The sequence below is a fragment of the Erithacus rubecula genome (assembly GCF_903797595.1).
Source record: "Erithacus rubecula genome assembly, chromosome: 19".
Lineage (NCBI taxonomy): Eukaryota > Metazoa > Chordata > Aves > Passeriformes > Muscicapidae > Erithacus > Erithacus rubecula.
Genome location: NC_136671.1, coordinates 2,854,053 through 2,874,381, shown reverse-complemented (window position 1 = coordinate 2,874,381; position 20,329 = coordinate 2,854,053). Strand labels below are relative to the sequence as shown.

The 20,329-nt window shown below is 40.4% G+C and overlaps 1 protein-coding gene across 1 annotated transcript; it reads right to left on the bottom strand.

Moving 5' to 3' along the window:
- Positions 1 to 204: 204 nt before the first annotated feature.
- On the bottom strand, positions 205 to 20,263 carry PRR14L (proline rich 14 like). Its single transcript, XM_079322590.1, is given in 10 exon segments — positions 205 to 3,822; positions 4,452 to 4,523; positions 5,444 to 5,550; positions 5,755 to 5,923; positions 6,722 to 6,790; positions 9,762 to 14,122; positions 14,124 to 16,081; positions 17,314 to 17,395; positions 18,456 to 18,948; positions 20,142 to 20,263. Coding segments are annotated over 9 exon segments (7,545 nt in total). The 5' UTR covers positions 18,906 to 18,948; positions 20,142 to 20,263; the 3' UTR covers positions 205 to 3,545.
- Positions 20,264 to 20,329: the final 66 nt, after the last annotated feature.

The following is a 20,329-nucleotide window of genomic DNA, read 5'->3' as shown; positions in this document are numbered from 1 at the left end:
GTGCTCTGAATAGTAGCTGAGATCATGCTTAAAATCTCCCAGGCTGGGATGAAGGAAGACCAGAACTGCTGCTCTGTGCCTCAATAACAGCATACCCTGTTACTTAACAGAGCTGATATCTGAAGATTTGACCTTTCCCCCTTGCATGTAAGACACATTATCATGCATATTTACCCATACAAGCCTAAGGCCTTAAAAAGCTGGAAAGTTATCAGAAAATTTTATTTCCATAAATTAAAAACACACACAAAAGAAACAGTAAAATTTTAGATTCACACAATATTGAACAGAAACAAAATGCCAAGAGCATGATGGAGGCTAATGGCACAAGTGTACAAATTCTCATTGAGCTATTTGTTAACTTGATAGCATCATATAGACTTTTAATCCACAGTTACCATCCATATTCTAGAAAAGCACCTGGAACATAATATACCAAAGGCCCACCTGAAATAAAATACAATGAATGAGAACTGCTTGCAGGAAATCATATCCAGCAAGCACCAGAACTCAAATGTATGCAGACACAAGCCAGCCAGGCAAATGCTGTACCATACATTAAGGAGCCTTAGCTGCTCCAGTCACAGCATGATGAAAACAATGATTTTTAAAATTTTTTAAATTTTTTTTTATATTTTAAAGTGATCTATCTCTGACAATCAGCAAATTTAGCAAAGAGCTGCCTGGCTCTGCATAACTTGCTACTAAGAGACAGGACATAGCAAAAGCTTTACAATCCTTCTCAAGCTGTTCTAGTCATCAGACTGTGATGTCCTTTCCATGGTGATACAAAAACATCCTCACTGGGTGTACATATCCTCCTGCTAGGGATGTATGCAAGACCCCAAAAGATGACTCCTCTTCACCTTTTTCTTTCAATTAGCTGTGACAGAAGCAGCTCAGAATGGCAAATGTCCAGCTTTTGCCTAGTCATCACTCCCAGTGTACAAGCAGCAGCCACAAGGAACATGGCTGTTCCATGAGTCCTGTAAACAGAACAGAGGTGGGAAAGGAAAACACTAAAAAGTGCAGAAGCTGGACTGACACCTGTATGCTGGAGGGGGGAAGAGATGCTTGGTCTATATTAGCTTACATCATCATAAAAACACTAAACCAAAAGAGAATAATGCTGTGTATTTGGGTTTCCACAAACTAAGGTCTAGGAGAAGCTAGAGAACTGCAATCTCATAACTCCTCCAATTACTGTAAACCAAAGAGAATTTCAGTGTTTTCTTTGCTCTGCTCTCTCTGCTGTAGCTTGTAGAAAAAAAATTAAGAAATCTTATTTCAATGCAGTCAGAATCAAGAGAGAGCAGGGAAGAAAATAATAAAAAAAACCCCACCCTAAAAAAAGCAAACAAAACCCAACATAACCCACAGGAAAAGACTCGACACATTCCATGTTTTGAAGCACATTAGAGGTCTGAACTTTTCCTGGACCCAAGTCTCTTCCCCCCACCCCAATCTTTATTTCCTTGAAAGCCCCAGTAAGGTTACAGCTTACTTGTGTCACAGTACTGGAAACCTCCCATATCAATATCAATTCATATCAATAGAAGCTGAATGAATGCTCTGTAACATTCCTATTCTATAGCATAAATCCATAAAAATATATCTCTCACTTTTGCTACCGCTTCCAACTAGTCAATAATTGGGCTAATAAATCAGCATAGGGAAACTTTCAAACATTTTTTTTAGGAGGCATTTGACCTTTGTTTTTTAGGGATTTCTTTTTACAAAAATAAAGAGGATCAATTAGAATGTTCTACAACAGCCCAATAGGTTAACCAGAAAAATACTATGTCAATATGTTCAAAGTTTGCCTTGTTATTTTACCCTCAAACTCCAAACATTACTACTCTAAGTGTGCACTCTCTTGTCTTCAGTCTTCCTGATTAAAGATAATTAGCTCTCAAAACAAGAATATAAACTTTTACAAATCCCAGCATGTAAACTGGGAGCAAAAAAAACCCCAGATTAGATTTCTGTCAATACTCAGGCACACACAGTGTAATAATCCTCTTCCATTTCTCTACTCTCAAAGCTCTGAAATTCAAGATTGCTTGTTAACATCTAGTTTTCTATTTGGTCAGTAACAGAAATGGTAGAGCAACAGAAGATAGTGATGGTATTTGCAGTCCTGCATTTATTGGGACTTTATTAAAAAATACCCACCCACTAGATATTTGCTAAATTTGAAGGTAAATAGAGACTCTATTATATGGGTAGATAAATAAGAAAGTGCAAGTTCAAGTGAAAGAAAAAACTGACTCATTCAATTTGAGCATCCCAGCAAAGACAGCTTTGCCTGAATAATTTCTCTAGGCACTAAGGGACAGAAAGTACCTGAACTGCAGCTAGCATTGAAATTATGCTTCAAGTTAAGTTTAACAGAAGTTATGCCAGAAGGGAGCTCTCTTCCTTCCAAAGGTAGAGCTGAGAAATTGCCCAGTGTTGCATCAGTTAATTACATATGGCCTTACATAATGAAAACAATGTCCCCACACTTGGAGGCTCTTTGTACAACACTGGCTATTATGTACAAGAGTGTTGTACAGAGAATATCTAATTATGAGCTACAGAAATTGTAAATCTAAAATGGTAAAAAAAACCCCTTCTTGTTGACATTAAAAACAAGTTAGTATGAATGGAATTAAAATAACTTTAAAACAAGTATCAAAGATTCTGCTGGTGTTCCCTGCATGCAGCAGCTCAGCTCAGTTAAAAATCTCTACATGCCTATGTATCCTGCAGCTTAACATCCTCATGGACCAATTACTTTCTCCTCTGGAGAAGAGATTGGCATCAGCCAAGTAAGTAAAAAAATCTGCTATTTGGGAAAAAATAGTACTGGACACCATTTTCCTTAATACACTACCTTTTTTTAGTTGAATCATGTTAAAAGAAACATATACAAAGTGCAAGTTATTTAAAATCTAATTATGTGGGGCTTCTGCTGCCTGGAGCCCAGAAGGGCAAAGAAACTTAGAAAGAAGCTTCTAAGTTAACAGAAGAAAGAAACAATTGAATGCAAAACTAGACAGTTACTTTTAATTATCAAAAGGTTAGTGGTATATCAAGAATGTGTTTCCTAGAATTTTTCTTTATCAAACACAATATCTCTTTTATCAGCTTGTTAAAAATAGTCATTACAGTAACAACAGGAGACTCAAATGTGCAAACGATCTGGAGTACAGAGTTCTAGCATCACTGAAGGTGCACTACTTCCTCCTTGACACTCCTACTCTACCCCCTAAAGATATTTAAACATAATTAATTAAATATAAGCAGTAATTTCCAGAGGTTGAGAAAGGAAAGGTAAATTTCTTGTGGCTGTGTTACACTCAAAGAGGGACTTAGAAGAATCCCTCCAATAGCATGTTAAAAAAAAAAAAAAATAGCACCTTAAAGAGGGTCACAGCCAAGAAGTGATTATCAGATGTTAGAACAGAGTGGCAGAGTCAGGTATGAAGAAGTCAGTGGATTTCTCCCAAGAAGAAAATACTAAAGAAGCTGACTGGACCATTTCCAGCTAAGTGGCTCCCTCAGATGCTGGAGGCCTGCTCCTGCTCAACCTCCTCTGCAAAAAAGGCTTCGAGGTCCATTAGCTTCTGACTCAGAAGAACATCTAACTCTGCACTCTGCAGTGCAGCTCTTTTTGCTCGGGTGAAACTACCCACTGCTTTGATTTTGCCTCGTATCTTCCTTTTCCGGGGAAGAGTAAAGTCCTGAAACTCTAGAATCCGCTTTCTCTTTTGGTGGCTGACAGAAATCAAGTGTCCATTTTTCTCCTTGGGCTCCTCAAAGATTGTTTCCAAGCTCCTGGTAAAATCAAGAACAGAACTCATGAATACTTTAGCAGTAGTCACCTTACACTGACAAGGAGACTGGGGGATTTCATAACCCAGGTAAACAGACTTTTAACTTTTACATTTTACAGCCCCTGCACACCTCTTGTTATCTATAGCTTACACCTCCTACATTGCACATTACTGCCAGCTGAGTTCTTATTGCTGCACAGGCATTTTGGTAGAACCTCTTTGTATTTCTGTTCAAAAGCACAATTATAGAATCTTGATTTTACAGAATAAATAGGTTTGAACATTTGATGACAGGCAGTTCTGTTAGTATTTTAAAGAACATGTAATCCCTTTTGTATTTTGAAAAGTAAGTACTTTGATGGACACTGGAGTGACTGGATAGATGGAAAAACCTACAAATCCATACTTAACACGCTGCAAATTCTTAGTTCATATTCTATTTCACTTTTTCCCATCCAAAGAGTAAAAGATATTATTTCCAAATTAACTTTCTCTAGCAGTTTAAGCTGGACCAATATTAAGAATATATCTCCCTCTTACCTTTCATACACTTTTCATCTCCTGTCTCCCCCACACCCCCCAATTAATTTAAATTTATCTTAAGTTTTCTTATTAGGAATCAGAACCAACCTGGCAGGAGGAGGGGACTTATAGTTCTTGTTTGTGTAAATTTCTTCTAAACTAAATTCTTTCTTCTTAAGCCTGAAAAAGTAATGACAAATAAATCTAGAAGGAAGAATCTTGAAACAACTTTTCTTCACAGCAAGCAGATTTACAAGAAACAAGTACTGTTTGCATTCTACACCTAAATGCTAACTAATTATGCTTTAACTAATTGGGGACAAGGAGGGATGAAAAATGAGCTCATTAAGTACATAATTTCATACAGTGTTTTTATAAAATTGGTGTCAAGATTGCCCTTTCTGCAGAGATCACTGTTCTGTGATGGTTTGAAATAATGACACTCAAATGGGGAAATCCCCTTCACTTCTTGTGAAAGCTGAGAAAAAGTCTTACAGTTTAACAGATTAATACTTCATCTCTTGACACTGATTTTAGTCATTGACAATTACCAAGCTGATCTTTGAAGAAATGCATTCCTTTGTCAAAGGTGGTACCTGAGTTTAGAACAGAAGTCATACCAGATGAAGTATGACTAATCTGAGCAGTATGACACTAGATGACTGATTGGAAAACTTCTTCAACATCTGGCACTGATTCCCCACACTTTCACTGAACTAATGCTTCCCTAAGATCACACCTCAAACAAAGAAAGAACTGTGAAAAAACTCCAACACAATTTGCATCAACAGAACTTCCTAATAGATCACTTAATCTAACTGTGCACTGCAGTTTGGCTGATTTTCACTTTATAATTATCAATAAAAACTTTCTTCTTCTTTAGAAAAATGATTGCATTGCAGCTTGCTTTTTCACATTTTGCCTAAACTCCAGTCATTAGTTTTGATCCAGTTGATAGAGCTGTGTCAATCATTTTTGTAAAGGAAGTAAACACCAGATATCACTCAAGTGGGGCTATATAAAATAGTGGTGGTGAGAGCAGAATTTATTGAAATGATTCCACTCATATGCTTTGAGTCCATTTCAGAGGTACTGCTCACCTTTTTGGTTTGGGTAGTCCCATTGGAGTAAGGTTCGGGTCTGGCTTAGGAACAGTTTTCCTGATCCGGATCTGTGAGACTTTCTTTGGCCTCTTTTCTGCCTCCGTCTTAAGAAAGAAAGAAGGAAAAGTTAAAATTAAGGAAATTAAAACCACACAAGTCAACAGAATTCTCTTTTATTCAGAATATTATCTACAGAATAAATATTCCTCTCTAGTTTGCCACCTTCTCTCTGCTTGAATCAAAGCAAGAAGCAGCATAGCATAGGACCTGAACCAAGTCTGAGAGTCTAAAATATTAAATGAACTCACTTTTTTCAGTTCTGTGTCATCTTGGGGTCTCAGACACGCTGGAACAGAAGCATCTGCTTCATCAAGGACAGGGATCTGGAGCTCAGATGCTGAAAGTCTGGGAGGAGATGGCAATGACTCTGGAAGTGCACGAGGCTTTGGTAACGGAACAGGGAATGAAGTTTCCAGACTGTAACAGAGGAAGAAGGGAACACATGTAGATTGATACCCAACTGATAATGCAACAGCTTTCCATGCTCTCAGGAGAAGCTCATGAACTGCAATATGGGCACAAAAAGCCAACACAATTCACAGACATTGCCCAAGTAAGTGAACTCTGGTACACACAGGCAGTCCAAACCTGCTGCACCCCACATTGATACTGACAACAACTAAACTGCCAGAGTATTTGAACATGTAATTTTAAATCCACTCTCTTCCTTTTCATACAGCTAAACAGTATACAGCTCTTTTTATCAACTACTGATAGAAAGGGATCAATCCTCCTTTTCTGTCAGCAAATTTCTTCAACAAAACTATTAATCATACTTTTTGTTTACAGATAAAATACAGCTTTGGTACCTGCCATCCCTACATTTAGAAGGAATGGAAGGAAGTTTCAGCACTTATCATCCAGTTGGTCAGGCAGAAAGGACCTACATCCAAGTAAGAAGTCAAATTTCTATCCAAGTAAGGATAGAAATTCTATAGTTTCTATAGTTTCACAGATTCATTTCCTAAGAAGTGGCACAACATGGTTCAAAGTAATAGAACTGTTCTGTGCAATGATCTATGTGGTGGTTGTGTAACTGCCCCTCACTCTTCCCCATTACATTACCCAGTCAGCTTACCTCACCCAGTTCTTAATCAGAAAGCTGTTCTGGGAGTGAACTGCCAAAAGCTGAAAGCCAAAATGACATAAGCAATGGCTTTCTGAGGAAGGCTATGATCCCACTACTCAATAAATACCAACATCCCAGAGACTCACCGTATGGCATGGCCTGCAGTCTGCAGTGCTCCCATACTCTGCACAGGTAAGTGTGGTAACATGGCACAGCTGGGTTAAAAGAGGAATGAAAAAACAAAACAAAACAAGATGGACAGAAATTAGGTCTACACTATAAAAAACGAGGGAAAAATTATTAGTATAAACTGGACTGTAAGACAAGGTGCTCATATCAGGAATGAGAATGAAACACTAAAATGATACAAAAGAAAGCCACATCTGCTGTTTAGGCCACTAGATTTCATTGTTAGAGAAACTGTCCTGCTTTCATTTAAAATGGTAGTAATGAGAAAAGGAAATGAACTGAGGCAGTAATACTGAAAGTCATAATTATTTCTACATAATTATTGAAGTCTGAAAATTATAATTCTTGTTAGGAAAGTCTATTTTTCTTATCCAAAACCCCGAGTTTTTATAATTAAATTAACCAAAAACCTTGATGGATTTGGTTACTAAAGAAAACAGTGCATCATGGCAACAGTAACAGGTGAAAGGAAGTACTTCTATTAAATCAACTCCCTGTTGTCTTTAACTCCCACAGCCTGCAATAACCATTCTTAATTGGAATAACCAAAGACCTTTTCATAACTCCAGAATTCTGTGGCACAAAAGTCAGCACAGCAGCTCCAAGTCTTTTGATATTGAGCTTTACTTTTGTGCCCTTACTGTTACCAGCAGGAAATCACTTGGGACAGCTTTTATTACATTCAACAGCAAATCTTGTACTTGCTGCTCTCTCAAACCAACAGTGAAATGCACTTCACTGTTGTAAAGCAAAGATGTAACAGCCAGACTGGAATTCTACAAAGTAAATGAAAACCAGCCATGTTGGAAGCACAGGGAAGTCTGACTATACATGAAGAGGTCAGAAAGACCCACTTATACTGTGTTTACCACTTATGTCAGAACTGTAACATTTTATTTCAACATTCCACTCATTACTCCAGTGTTACTGGAACTTGGATCAATAGTGCAGCAGAGTCCTCTGTTAGAGACAGAGATTTTTGTTTTATGCAATAATATTACAAAATTGCAAGGACAGAAGGAAATCACTTCAGAAAATTTTAATTCAAATAAGCATTAAATAGAAAAAAACTTCAGTGAAATAAATGCTTTTATTATGGACACTGGAAAGGACAGTGGGAGTTAGACAGGGCAACTACTATAGTTCCTTGTTCTCCTGGTTATTAAGAACATTAATTATGAGTGAAATATTTTTAAGAGAACAAAACTTTTCCAGATGCAACTGGCCTGCCGGGAACTTCTTGATTTTTCTGATTTTTAATTATCTTAAACAGGCAAAGATTTCTGTCATAGTGGGATTCAAAATGCTTTTATACTGCATCAAACATACCTCTTATATTTACATACCAAACATCTGAGTGGGACAGATTTATGGCTGCCTCATATACATAGTTGTAAAGTATTTTAGAGAAAAAAAAAACACCAGCTGAGTTTTAGAGTATTTAAACTCTGGATTATTTTTCACTTGAAGTGAAAAGGTTTGATTTGAATACTCTCCCCTTGGGAAAAAGATCACTCATAGCAAAGCACACAGTCTTCCAATTACTCTTTACATCAGGAATTAAATCCTCTTACACATGAGCTGACTGGATATGCTGTCCTGAGCTGCTGAGGAGCCTGCAGACTTAAGGATGTGGGAAACCCCCAAGTTCTGATCTCCCAGTCCAAGGATAGCATGCCTCAGCAGCACAAAACATTAAATTTACCTTGTACACACAACTAAGTTTTAAAAAGGCATTTGTTTTGTTTTAAACAATGTGTTATTTTTAACTTTAGTGCTCAAACTGTACTTTACTGGCACGATCGCTTTCAGAGCATGGAATGAAAATTGAAGCAAGTCCCATAGAATGTGCTGCAAGTTGTCTCTATGCCATTGTTCAAGTTAATTCTTTTAGTGTAGACAACTCCAGAATGGAACAGTGCTTTCATAAACTCACTCACACCTTTGGCAGACATTAGAATTTATACCAACAAGTGATGACCTTTCAGATGTTACCCATTTATACAAAGCAAAGTGTAGCACTGGTTATCTGGCAAGATTTTTGGTTACACTTGTGTCAATCTGTGACATAGGTTAAATTTAACAGTTCTCTACAGACTGCCACATTAATCAAAACAATTAATTGAATAGACTTTGCTACAGTGCCCACGAGCTCTCTGTCCAGGAATTTCAAGGTGATGAATCAGGGACTGAACTGCCCTATGTTACTGAGGGATAAAGGGCAACATCTTTGCTCAAGAGCATGCAAAAATCCTGTAACAGAGCTAGGAACTTTTTTTGTTCTTTTCATTAGATAAATGATTTTAAATGCTCATGGCAAAGTAAAATTAAATATGCAAAGTCGATTTCAGTCTTCTTCCCACTCATAACAAGATTGACACACAGAGAAAAATTCATTACCAATGTTAACTGGAGCTACATTTGCTTTTGCCAACATCACATATGAAAAGCCATAGCATGCATAAAGAGGTTTCAATTAGCATAGAATGGTCATGGAATACAATTAAAAATGTTACTGAATGACACCCCCCTACCCTTTATAATTCTTCCTAACCTGATATTGAGCATTTTGCAGTAGTTCTAAGGCATATTTGTGGCTCAGACCTCTTAAAAAAACTCTCCTACCTCAGAAATCCAGTTCCTCTGCAGTCACTCTGAATAGACCTAATGAAGTAGCTCACCTTTTGCATTATATACTCTGATGCATGGTGTGTATATTTTGCAAGGGAGAAGAAAATAGAGTTAGCCATTCTGCCAAAACAGGATAGTATTACAGAAGTGAAGGCAAATATATTTAAATTGAGCTAACAGGGTACTTCTTACTATTTTGTAAGAAAGGATCTTTCACGTTGAGCCATTCCTGGAGCAGAATGTGAAGATCTGGAACAGGAGAAACTGACCCTCCAGTGCAAGCTGCAATTACCCTCTCCCTCCCAAAAAGGAACAAGTATATACCCTGCACACATTTAATCTCAGAAATAAATTGATGGGTTTTACCTGTTCTCGAAGCCCACACTTGGCTGCCAGTTGCAGTGATTGGAATGGAGAGGAGTGATTTCGGAAGGACGGGCAGAAGGACCATGCTGGCTCCATATGGACAAAACCCTGCCCAGTGAGTATGGCAATGAGGAGACGAGGTCATCGGATACACACCTCGGGTACCTGTCCCCTTTCAAACCCTGTGCCAGCTGCGATATAAATAGTCTCTGGATGGTAGGAATATGACTGGTTAAGTTTCTTCTTCTTGTCCAAATCCTGTAACATCCAGAGGAAGAAAGTGCTAACACTGTGTGAAGGCCAAGCATGGAACAACCTCCTCTTCTTCCAGCTACAGCATTTCTTCCAGGGTCAGGATGAACAGCAACAGTCCTAGGGGTTGGTGTGGAGTGAGAGGAAGGAAGCTCCTTATTTACTCTGGAATCTTCCTTGAAAGCTGTTGTATCTGAACAGCCCTGAGACAAGAGAAAAGACAAAGTCCACTTTGAAGCTGGTGTCGGCGTTTCTCTGACAACTGGGCTGTGATGTACAGGGTGCTGGGATGTAATCCCTCTGAGGTCTGTCACAGGACTGGAGTCCAATTTTACATGAAAAGAAACTGGGAAAACTGAGGTGTCCAAGAAAGAGGTTGGAGGCTTGTGGCTTAAGTCTGAAGAAGGTATTTTGGTAGTTTCTGCAGGATAAAGTGCCAAAGGCTGAAAGCTGAACATCTTGGTGCACCAGCTGCCAGCCCAGCGTGAGTGTACGTTCCTGTTAATGCAAGAAAAGGCTTCCAAGAGATTTTTAGATCTACATTTGCTGTGCCTGGCACCCACTGGAAGAATTTCAGAAGAATATGGCAGAGGTTCTAAGTTATGGCTGCTTTTGGCAGGGGCCAGGAGCTTACTGGCCACTGCAGACAATTTGCTCAACAATGCTGGCTCTTTGGTACATTTTCTAAATTTCAAGCTGTTCAACAAACTGCACCTCTTGGCCCTCTGCCTCAGCATATGCGCAAATCTCACGGCTGTTTCCTCTTCCACTGTCGGTGGTTTGCTTGGAAAGTACAAAGACTCCAGAAGTGTGTTTTCCTGTTTAGGGAATATTTCCAGGGGAATCTCAGAGAAAGGTGAACTTGTAATTTTTTTTATTTTTCTTATGGTTTTTAGCTGATACAGCGAGGGAACTTTTTTGCATGTCCTTCCAGGTTGTATTTTTAATGGAAGAGGTCCTCTTAGCTTATTTGTAGCTCCTCTTCGTTTATTTGTAGTTCCAAAGGCACCAGGGATAACATCATACCCTAAATTAAGGTTCAGGTTTTCCATTTCTGAATCCTGAGTCTTCAAACACTGCGAACTAATAAAATCTGTGGTAATCTTTGGCCTTTTAACTTCTTGTAAAGTGCTACATAATTTACTTTCACTGGCTCTTACAGCACAAATCTCCTCTGAGGCACCTCCAAACTTTATATTTTTAGATGTCATCAACTCAGCTGAAGAGCAGCGTAAGACTTCAGAACCTTGCAAGATACTTGGTTGCAGTATGATTTTTGCTTTCTCCTGATGTTCTAACTTCTGTTCTTCTTGTGCCTTGCCCAACTGATGTACTTCCATCTTTCCATACTTCCTTTGTTTAAGTACTTGAAAGTCCTCTACTTGATCAAGTCTCTCTGAACCTAAAGCGCTGTTTTCCTTGCAAACCGCATGAGTTGGTAGTTTGTCCTGGCCTTCTGTCACCTCCTTTACTTTATCTTTGTTTCGTGCATTTAATTTGTAAGGCACACATGCTTCACTGCAAACCACACCGTTTGGGGATGGTTCTTTGCAACTGTCTGATAGTGTGCTCAGAGGTGGAGAAAATGTGGGCGTTGTATCATCCTGCACTTCTGGGGCAGCCACTGTGTCAGATACAGCTCCAGCCTGACAATCATGCAGAGTTTCTGAAAGTACACTGGTACCTGCTGAGTTTGGGTGCTTTGTATCATTTTGTCTTTCTTTTTCTTTTGAAAGATTATTCAGTTTAGATCTTGGGATTTGTTCTAAAACCTTTCCATAATTCTCAGTCCTGAGGGGGACTGTTTTGCTAACAGACTCTTTAGAATCTTCCAAGAAGGCCCATGAACAATCTTTGGGTAGTCTTCCTCTAGGGGCTACCTCTTTTCCTATCTTCACGTCTACATAGGTATTCTTAAATTTCTCTTCACGTGGAAGACTTTTTGTTGAACTCATGTCCATGTCTTTCATGGTTGGTGTGCAAAGCCCCTCAGCTTTCAGACCTTCCTTGCTGTGGGCACAAACTCTTGAGCTTTTGGCACCATACAGAGAGCCAGCTGTTGATTCATTCCCTGAAGATGGAACCTCAATATTGCTGGATTTTCTCTTAACGGAAATTGTTACAGAAAGGATTTTTGTCATTGAAGTATCTTTGCTAATTTTTTTGTTTGAAGATGAAGTATCTCTTTGTGTACTCTCAGGTGACATACACAACTTTTCTTTCTTAGGCAGAGAGATGTGAGAGTTCAGAGCTGACACAGCTTCTGAATCTTCCTGAGTCTCAACATTAGATTCTTGGATGCCAAACTTTTCAGCATGGGATGTACAAATACCCCTTTGATCATCAGTTTCTTTACTGAGCCCAAAAGTTAACGGTGGGCGAGAGTTATTTAAGATAGGAGTTATACTGAGACTTTCTCTGTTTTCTGTATCTGAAAGCATATTTCTATTTTCTGGCTTATCTGTATTTTTACAATTCTCTTCAACAGAACTTTTTGGTGAGCTCATGTCCATGTTTTTCATGGTTGGTGTGCAAAGCCCCTCAGCTTTCACACCTTCCTTGCTGTGGGCACAAACTCTTGAGCTTTTGGCACCATACAAAGAGCCAGCTGCTGATTCATTCCCTGAAGATGGAACCCCAATATTGCTGGATTTTTTCTTAACAGAAATTGTTACAGAAAGAATTTTTGTCATTGAAGTATCTTTGCTAAAAACTTCAGCTGAAGTTGAATCCCTGTTATCTCTTTGTGTATTCTCAGGTGACATACACAGTTTGTCCTTCTCAGGCAGAGAGATCTGAACTGAAGAGTTCTGAACTGACACAGTTTCTGAATCTGCCTGAGTCTCATCACAAGATTCTTGGATGTCAAACTCTCCAAAATGAGATGGATCAACATCCCTATGTACAGCAGTTTCTTCATCAGGCTCAAAAGTTAACTGTGGGTGAGAGTTATTTAAGATAGGGTTTATACTCAGACTTTCTCTGTGTTCTGTATCTGAAAGCACATTCCTATTTTCTGGCTTGTATGAAAGACTCTCATGAATTGATGCAATGGGCAGAAATTGAGCACTAATTGTATTTTCCTGGTTCTCCACCAACCATTTCATCTTTGGCAAAGATTGCTGTGTTTTGGTTCCTGCATACACCAGCTTTGCTTTCCCTTTTGCACGTTTGATAAAATGAGCCTGCTGTGAGCAATGTGGTTTGTCACCAGAAAAGTTTTCTTTAAGAGCTCCTTTTTTGTTTCTTTCACATCTGTCCTCACATTCTTGTAGTCTGATTTTCTTCTCTTCAATTACATCACTGATGGAGTCCATGTATCTTGAAGGATCTTCATTTTTCACACCAATTAAAGAGTCCAAACCCATTACATTATCTTGCAGAGCTCCTTCAAACCTGGCTTCTCTTGCAAATTTATGGTCTAACAGGGGCAGGTCACCACCTGTTTTTAGCAGAACCTCTTCACTGTGACTAGGATCAGTTCCATTTCTTCCCACAGAACCACCCATGGTTTGTAAGCCAGTGTTTGGTTGGTTGGTTAAACTTTCTGAATGGTGCTCACTGCCCAGCACTGGGACATAAGACTCACTGTGACATGGATGAAACCAATTTCCCTTTGGACAAAGGGTCTCTTCTGTTTGCCCAGCATGTTGGGTTGGAATGTTCATGCTGGCAAGTGCTGGGTGTGGATCACAGGTCAAAGTGCTACAATCAGAGGAATCAGCTGTGGGCAATGGCATTTCTTCCTGCTCACATGTGCCAAGTTCTCTCTTCCATGGGCCTAACAGGGAGTTGTAAAACCCAAAATTATGAGCACAGGTGTTTTTGTTCAAATATCTGACTAACAGCTGTTCACTAGTCTTATTTCTCTGATTGCCTTCAGGAGCACTTGGGGAATCCACAGGTCTTGTTTTATCAAATCCATCTGTCTGGGAAGCACGCATGCCAGTCTGTTCTTTCGCCTCATCTCTGTCACAAACAATTTCACTGTCCGTCAGTTTACAAAGTTCAAATTGTTCCAAAACCTCCCTATACTTATTTGAAAACTCATCTCTTGCCAAGGTAGCAGCAGACTTCTCTGCAGTATATGCTGAGCAAAACATGTTTTTTTCCAGTGGGAATATCATTTATCCCATGCAGAGCTATACCTCTGTTGCCCCAGTCATTTTCACAAAGAAAAGATCTGTGTGCCAAAGGAGCATGTGCTCCTGGAAAGATGATTGCCTCTTTACTTTTATATCCTGATGAAGACTCTCCTTCCAAATTGTAATTTTCTTCAATCTTATCAGCTTCAAAAGAATGGCTGTTCAGGAAAACTTCATCCACACATGTACTCCCTGATAAAATACAGGAAGTACTGGCAGCTGTACTCTGCTTCTCCATACTCTGATTATTACAAATCCATGTGTGACAATGTTCACTTTCTAAACCCGTGACCATTCTCTCTGTATTTCCTGCAGAAGATTTTATGTTCATTTGGGATACTCTGCTTGCTGTTTTAGGGTTATCAAAAGTCATAGAATTTACAGAAGACATGAATTTGTCTTTATGAAGCAAAACCTCAGCAACTTGTTCCGCTCCTGCTCCAGAAGCACCAATTAATTTTTTTCTAGACAGATTATCCCAAACCTTATCCCTGCATGAAACTTCATTAGCAGTATATTGAACACACTCATTATAATGAGGTTTTCTTGATTTTTGTAAAACGGGAGGTAGAGTTACATTTAGTGTATAAAACAAATTTCTTTTGTTCCCAGTGGATAAGCTGTCATTATTACCAGCTAAACCGTCAGCCAACTCTTCTGATGTTGTAATGCTCTCAGATTCCTTTTCAAGCAGTTGTGCCTTGGGTGAGTCTTTTTCTAGCTTGGTACTAAGATCAAGACAGCTGTGGTTACTGAGAGGAGGAATTTTATTGGCAGTACTATAAAAGCATATGTCTCTCTGCCCAGTTTCACGGAAAGCAACGTTCCTCCTTTCCACCCATAAACGATTTTCTTTTACAGCATTCTTGCATGGGTCACTGACAGAGAATTGCCACTGTTCCTTTTTCAACTTATCACCTTCTGATGGGAATATTTTAAATTTTTCTTTTGAGACCTCCTCAGAAGATGAAGCAACAGAACTAAAAACTGGAGAATGACAATATTCAGAATTAGCAGCCTTTGGAGCTTCATGCCAGCTACAAATTTCAATGTTATCTCCCACAGCAATTTTTCTCCAGACTTCAGCAGCCTCTTCAGATTCAGATCTGTATGGTTTTCCAAAAGCAGCATGTAATTCCCTAGGATCAGTTTTTGCACTACATAATCCTTTGTTCCTTACCACTGACATCTGCTCCACTGGTACAGACGTGCAGGTTTGGTTTTCTGAAAACCCAGTTCCATGATCATAAAGACTGTGATGTTTGATGTTCTGGGGAAGGTAGTTCTGGGGGCTTTCACTGATAATTCCATGAGGTGCAGAACTGCTTTCTAGTGGTGTATTCCCAAAGTCCAGGTAACAGATGTTTTTCAGAACTGGACATAAAACTTCAGAACTTTGTGTGGAGAGTGTTCTACAGCTTTCTGCTGAGAACAACTCATGAGGTTCATGTTGTTCAGGTACAGGACCCCTAAAGAAGTAATTTTCTTCATCCTGCTGATAAGTCTGGCAATTAGCAAATGATGAACTGAATTCATCAAGAGGATTTTGTCTGGGTAACTTTTCTTCTCTAATCTCCAAAACAGATACACAGTTCCCCCCTGTTCTCAATGGCATGGCAGCATGGGCTTTTGACCCACTATAGTCATTTGTTTCTCGTGGATGATTTGTAGCTGCTCCAATGTCCATTACTTTTAAAGGCTCTAAAAAACCTAAGATGCTGGTTTCTGAAACCCCAGCTCTGGCCATCACTGTGTCTACATCTGGGTATTGATTGCTCTCAGGTGGAAGACCTTTACTCACTCTGTCATTCCTGTATCCTGCTTTACTAAATATCCTAGTCCCATCAGCCTTCATACCTTGTACATCTTCAGTGAGCTTTGGCAGAGTTTCAGCTGTCACCTGAACATATGCTTGATTTTCTTCTGCATAAGAAAAAAATAAAGCAAATCAGAGCCATATGCTAAATTTATAAGGTATTCAGCTTATAAAGTACCTTCTGCTGTTGTACACAACACTTTGTGCACTGTTGGTTACCAAAACATCCTTAAAAGTGAGAATTGAGTCTTTAGAGGAAGAAACAAACAACTCCATCATGAAGCTAAACAAAAACAATTTTCAATTTTTTGAAATGGAAAATTTCACAATATTTTCAATACAGACATTCCCATGAGCACCAGACATTCCAAATACTGTATATTTCAGATTCCTCTAATATCAAGCTAGGTGAATGCAGGTCCTGTAACTTAACATATAGGAAGGCATGGCCAACATTAAAATAATGCTTATTTGTAATATCAAAATTCAACATAGCCTGGGACTTTATCTGCTCCAGCCTAGAAATACATGGCTGTGCATTGTGGGGCCATTTCCATTTCTTTTTCCTTGAAGACACATCTGTCAGTAACTCATCCATAGGAAAACAAGACATATCTCTTCTGCCCAAGCAATTTGGATTATTCATAAGCTTTTTCTGTAAAATCACAAAGAAGGTGCTAATTTAAAAAATTATAGTTACTGTAGAATATTTTCATACTCAAAACTTTACAGGGAACCTATTTACTCAGATTTCTGCAGATCTATTCTCTATTTTCTGGTAAGCACTAAGACTAGATGGAATCCATCAGCTAAACACAAGTTTTGCTAATAATAGCAGGGAGGAAAAAAGAAAATTACTAGATGCAGGCAAAGTGACCAAAGTACTAGGAGCTAGAAGATTATGGAGGGTCATAATGAAATTAATAATTACTTTAGCTGTCCTCTTTCTTTGGATTCTGCACTTCTAATTTTATTTTTAGAACACTCAAAAATGAATAATATTTCTTTATATATATATATATGGTATTACTGCTCTCATACACTCCATCTTTGAAACAAAAGAAAATGCAAAACATCTGCTATTAACAACCTCTTCTGCTTTGGAAACAAATAACTAAACCACATCTTCTGCAAAAAAGGTCTTCAGGCAAGTGCATACCCTGCCAGAAGAAAATAAAGCATTAAGTTTCAATATTGTTATAGTTACATAGAGTAATACTTTCTACCATAAAACAAAATAAATGTGCCATGCCACAACCACACATTCATTTTTAAACTAACAACAAATAACTGGGAGAGAAGCAGGGGCTGGATAGGGATGTACAGCTAAAATAACTACCTGTGCTCCTCAGAGATCCTGCAATTTCAGTGCAACAGGTTCTCAAAGACTTTGCTCCTTGATTGTTTAAGCGAGGGTCCTCCTGAAACAAGACAGAAATAGAAGTGGAAATGGTTAGATTCTTCTGAGGTGTGTCATGTCTCAGGGACTGCATCTGCTCAGCTGGGTTAGCTCAGAATAAGAAATTCTCTAAGAAACCTCCAGACATATCAGCCTTGGCCAGAGGCAGTCTTGCATTGCAAGGACTTCACAAGCACTAAGGATGTAACCCCAGAACACCCATATTTGTATTTTTTAGCAATGAAGTCTCTTGACATAGCAGTTAAAATGTAAGCACATGGCTTAAAAGGCAAATTGTTGAAAATTGGAATGAGAAGAGTAATACAATCTCCAAGTCTAGTCTACACCCCCAAACCACCACCACTAGACTTCTGGGAAGATGTGAGCATTTCCTGTCTCTATTAGGCTCAAAAACCACAAACCCAGAACAGATGACCTAGGTCTGCCAGCAAAACCACCAAACCATGATCCCACAACCAAACTACCTGCATTTAGAAAAGAGTGAAAATTCATCTTGGAAAAGTGAATTAATATAAAGAATATAATAATTTTAATTTCACAAAAGTGATAAATCAATTTAAAAAAAATTCTGATAAATCAGACAACAAATTTCGGAATTAACCACACAAACTATTTTAGTATTATGCAATGCCCAGTCATTAAGGTTAAAATACTCAGCTGTGCATCTTGTTCTGTTCCATATCTGCCTTACACCATTCCAACAGTATTTAAGCAAGTGAAAATGTTGATATTTAAAATACTGCTGGTCTAATGAACTATAATCTTATTTTTCACTGCACCCACAATGATCCAGATACTGACACACACACAAACCCTGGATATGTCCAAGGCCAGGCTGGACAGGACTCTGAGCAACCTGATCTGGTGGAAAGTGTCCCTGCCCATGGCAGGGGATTGGAACTAGATGACCTTCAAGGTCCACTTCCCACCCAAACCATTTTATGATTCTATACTAGAAGACACAAAAAAGAACCTGGAAACCCATTGCCAAACCCACTCCCAAGTGACTCTAATGCTAAATTCAAATTATCACACAGGGATTCATTTCTGTATTCACTTACTTGTTGTGACCAACTTTCACCCAGAGTTAAAGGACAATATACAGCAGGATAGTCCTCAGCAGCTTGTGCCTCTTCATCTTCCTTCTGGTATCTATCACTAGAACAGTCTAGTTTCTTAAAGTGTCTTTTTCTGCTTTTTCCTTTCTTTGCAAGGTCTCCAGCCTGTAGTAATCCTTCAGGAAAGGATTCTGCTGGCCCATGAGAAATCACCTGGAGCATATCACCAAAATCCTCTGTCTTCTGGCAAAAGTTTCCTACAGCAGAAGTCCATGGTCCATCCCTGTGTGCCAGCACAGGCACTGGCCCATCAGATTGTGCATCCAACCCAAGGCTGGGCCCTGGCACTGCCATGAGTTCTGTGGAGATGCTCTCTGGCAGTCCAGGGTACAACTCCTCTATTGCAGCAGACACAGAAGAATCAAGGAGAGACTCCACCCCAGATGAGAGCATCAGGGCTGTTGAAGATCAGTTGCCCTGAGTTTTTCAGTTTACCCTAAAAATAAAAGCAATCTTAAATCAATGTACATTGGATTAACCATAGAAAACCCTGAGCTGGAAGGAACCTTTGAGGACCACTTAAATCCAACTCCTGGATTATATTAAAAGGAAAAGCTTAACTCCTCAAGATTCAAGTACATATGTTTAAGAAAGATACTTCCAATTATGTCTTTAAGAAAGGTGTTGAGAAACATCTGAATATCTAAGGAAATGCTTCATGAATAAAACAAGAGAGTAAAGCCAAATAGACATTCCCAAGCCCCATTTTCACATTCAAACAACTCCCTGCAGATTTAACCACATCTTCTGAAAAACCTGAGAAGAGGTTATAAAGCAAGTCACTGGGGCTTGTATCAACATCGTCCTCCCTTCACTAAAACTAAGCCATCGTTTAATTTCCTAGTCTTTGAAAAAAAGCTCAAACTTTTCTTCAATTCTCTGCCTTAATCGAACACTTCCTCAGCCATCAGCCAGCGCTGTGCCTCTCAACTTCTCTCCTGTGAGCACCTGACACAGTACAGAGGATGCCTTGTGCCAGGACACAGCCCCGGTCCCGGATCCTCCTCGGCCCGAGCGGAGCTCCCGGTGCGCGGCCGCCGCTCTGTGAGCACGGCACGGGAGCTCCAACACCGCTCCTGGCGGCACCGGGACCGCGACGAGACAACGCCGCCGCCAAATCGCGCCTGAAGGCTCACGGATAGGAACGGGCACAGCCAGACCTTTAGAGGAGCATCAGTCACTCGGTTTACCAAAACACGGGCTCATCAGCCCAGCGTTGATCTCTGCTCCTGAACCAAGAGCAGCCCGCACAGAAACAGCTGGAACTCGCACCAGCCTCCCGGGAACACGCGAGGCCACTCGTCCCTGGAGAGCATCACCCGCCCGGCGATGCCGCCCGAGCCCCGCCGCGGCAGGACCGGGGGCGACCCTTTGTTCCGAGCGCCGCACCAGCGCCCACGGACCCGGCCCCGAGGATCCGCAGCTTCCCTGCGGCGGCGGCAGCGCACCGCAGATCGCCGTTCTCGGTAATTACACAACCGCCGGCGTCTCCCCGCGCTGGGCAGGGGCCCGCCGCCCACACGGCCCCGCTCCAACTCCCAGCCGGCGGCGACGGGCGCAAGAGGCGGGTACGCGCAGGGACACCCCCGCGCCCCGTCCCGCGCCCCGTCTCGAGCCCGGCGACGTTACCTGAGCGGCGGCGGCCGCCGGCCCCGCTGTGCGCGCCCGCCGCGCCGCGCCCCGCCCCGCACGCATCACTTCCGCATCCGGGGCGGGCGCGCGCGCCCCCGGTAGCCGTTGTTGTGGTCCCGCCCCGATGGCCACGCCCCGCACCGGGCAGGGATCCCGCCGGCCCCGCCCCTGTGGGCGTGTCCCGG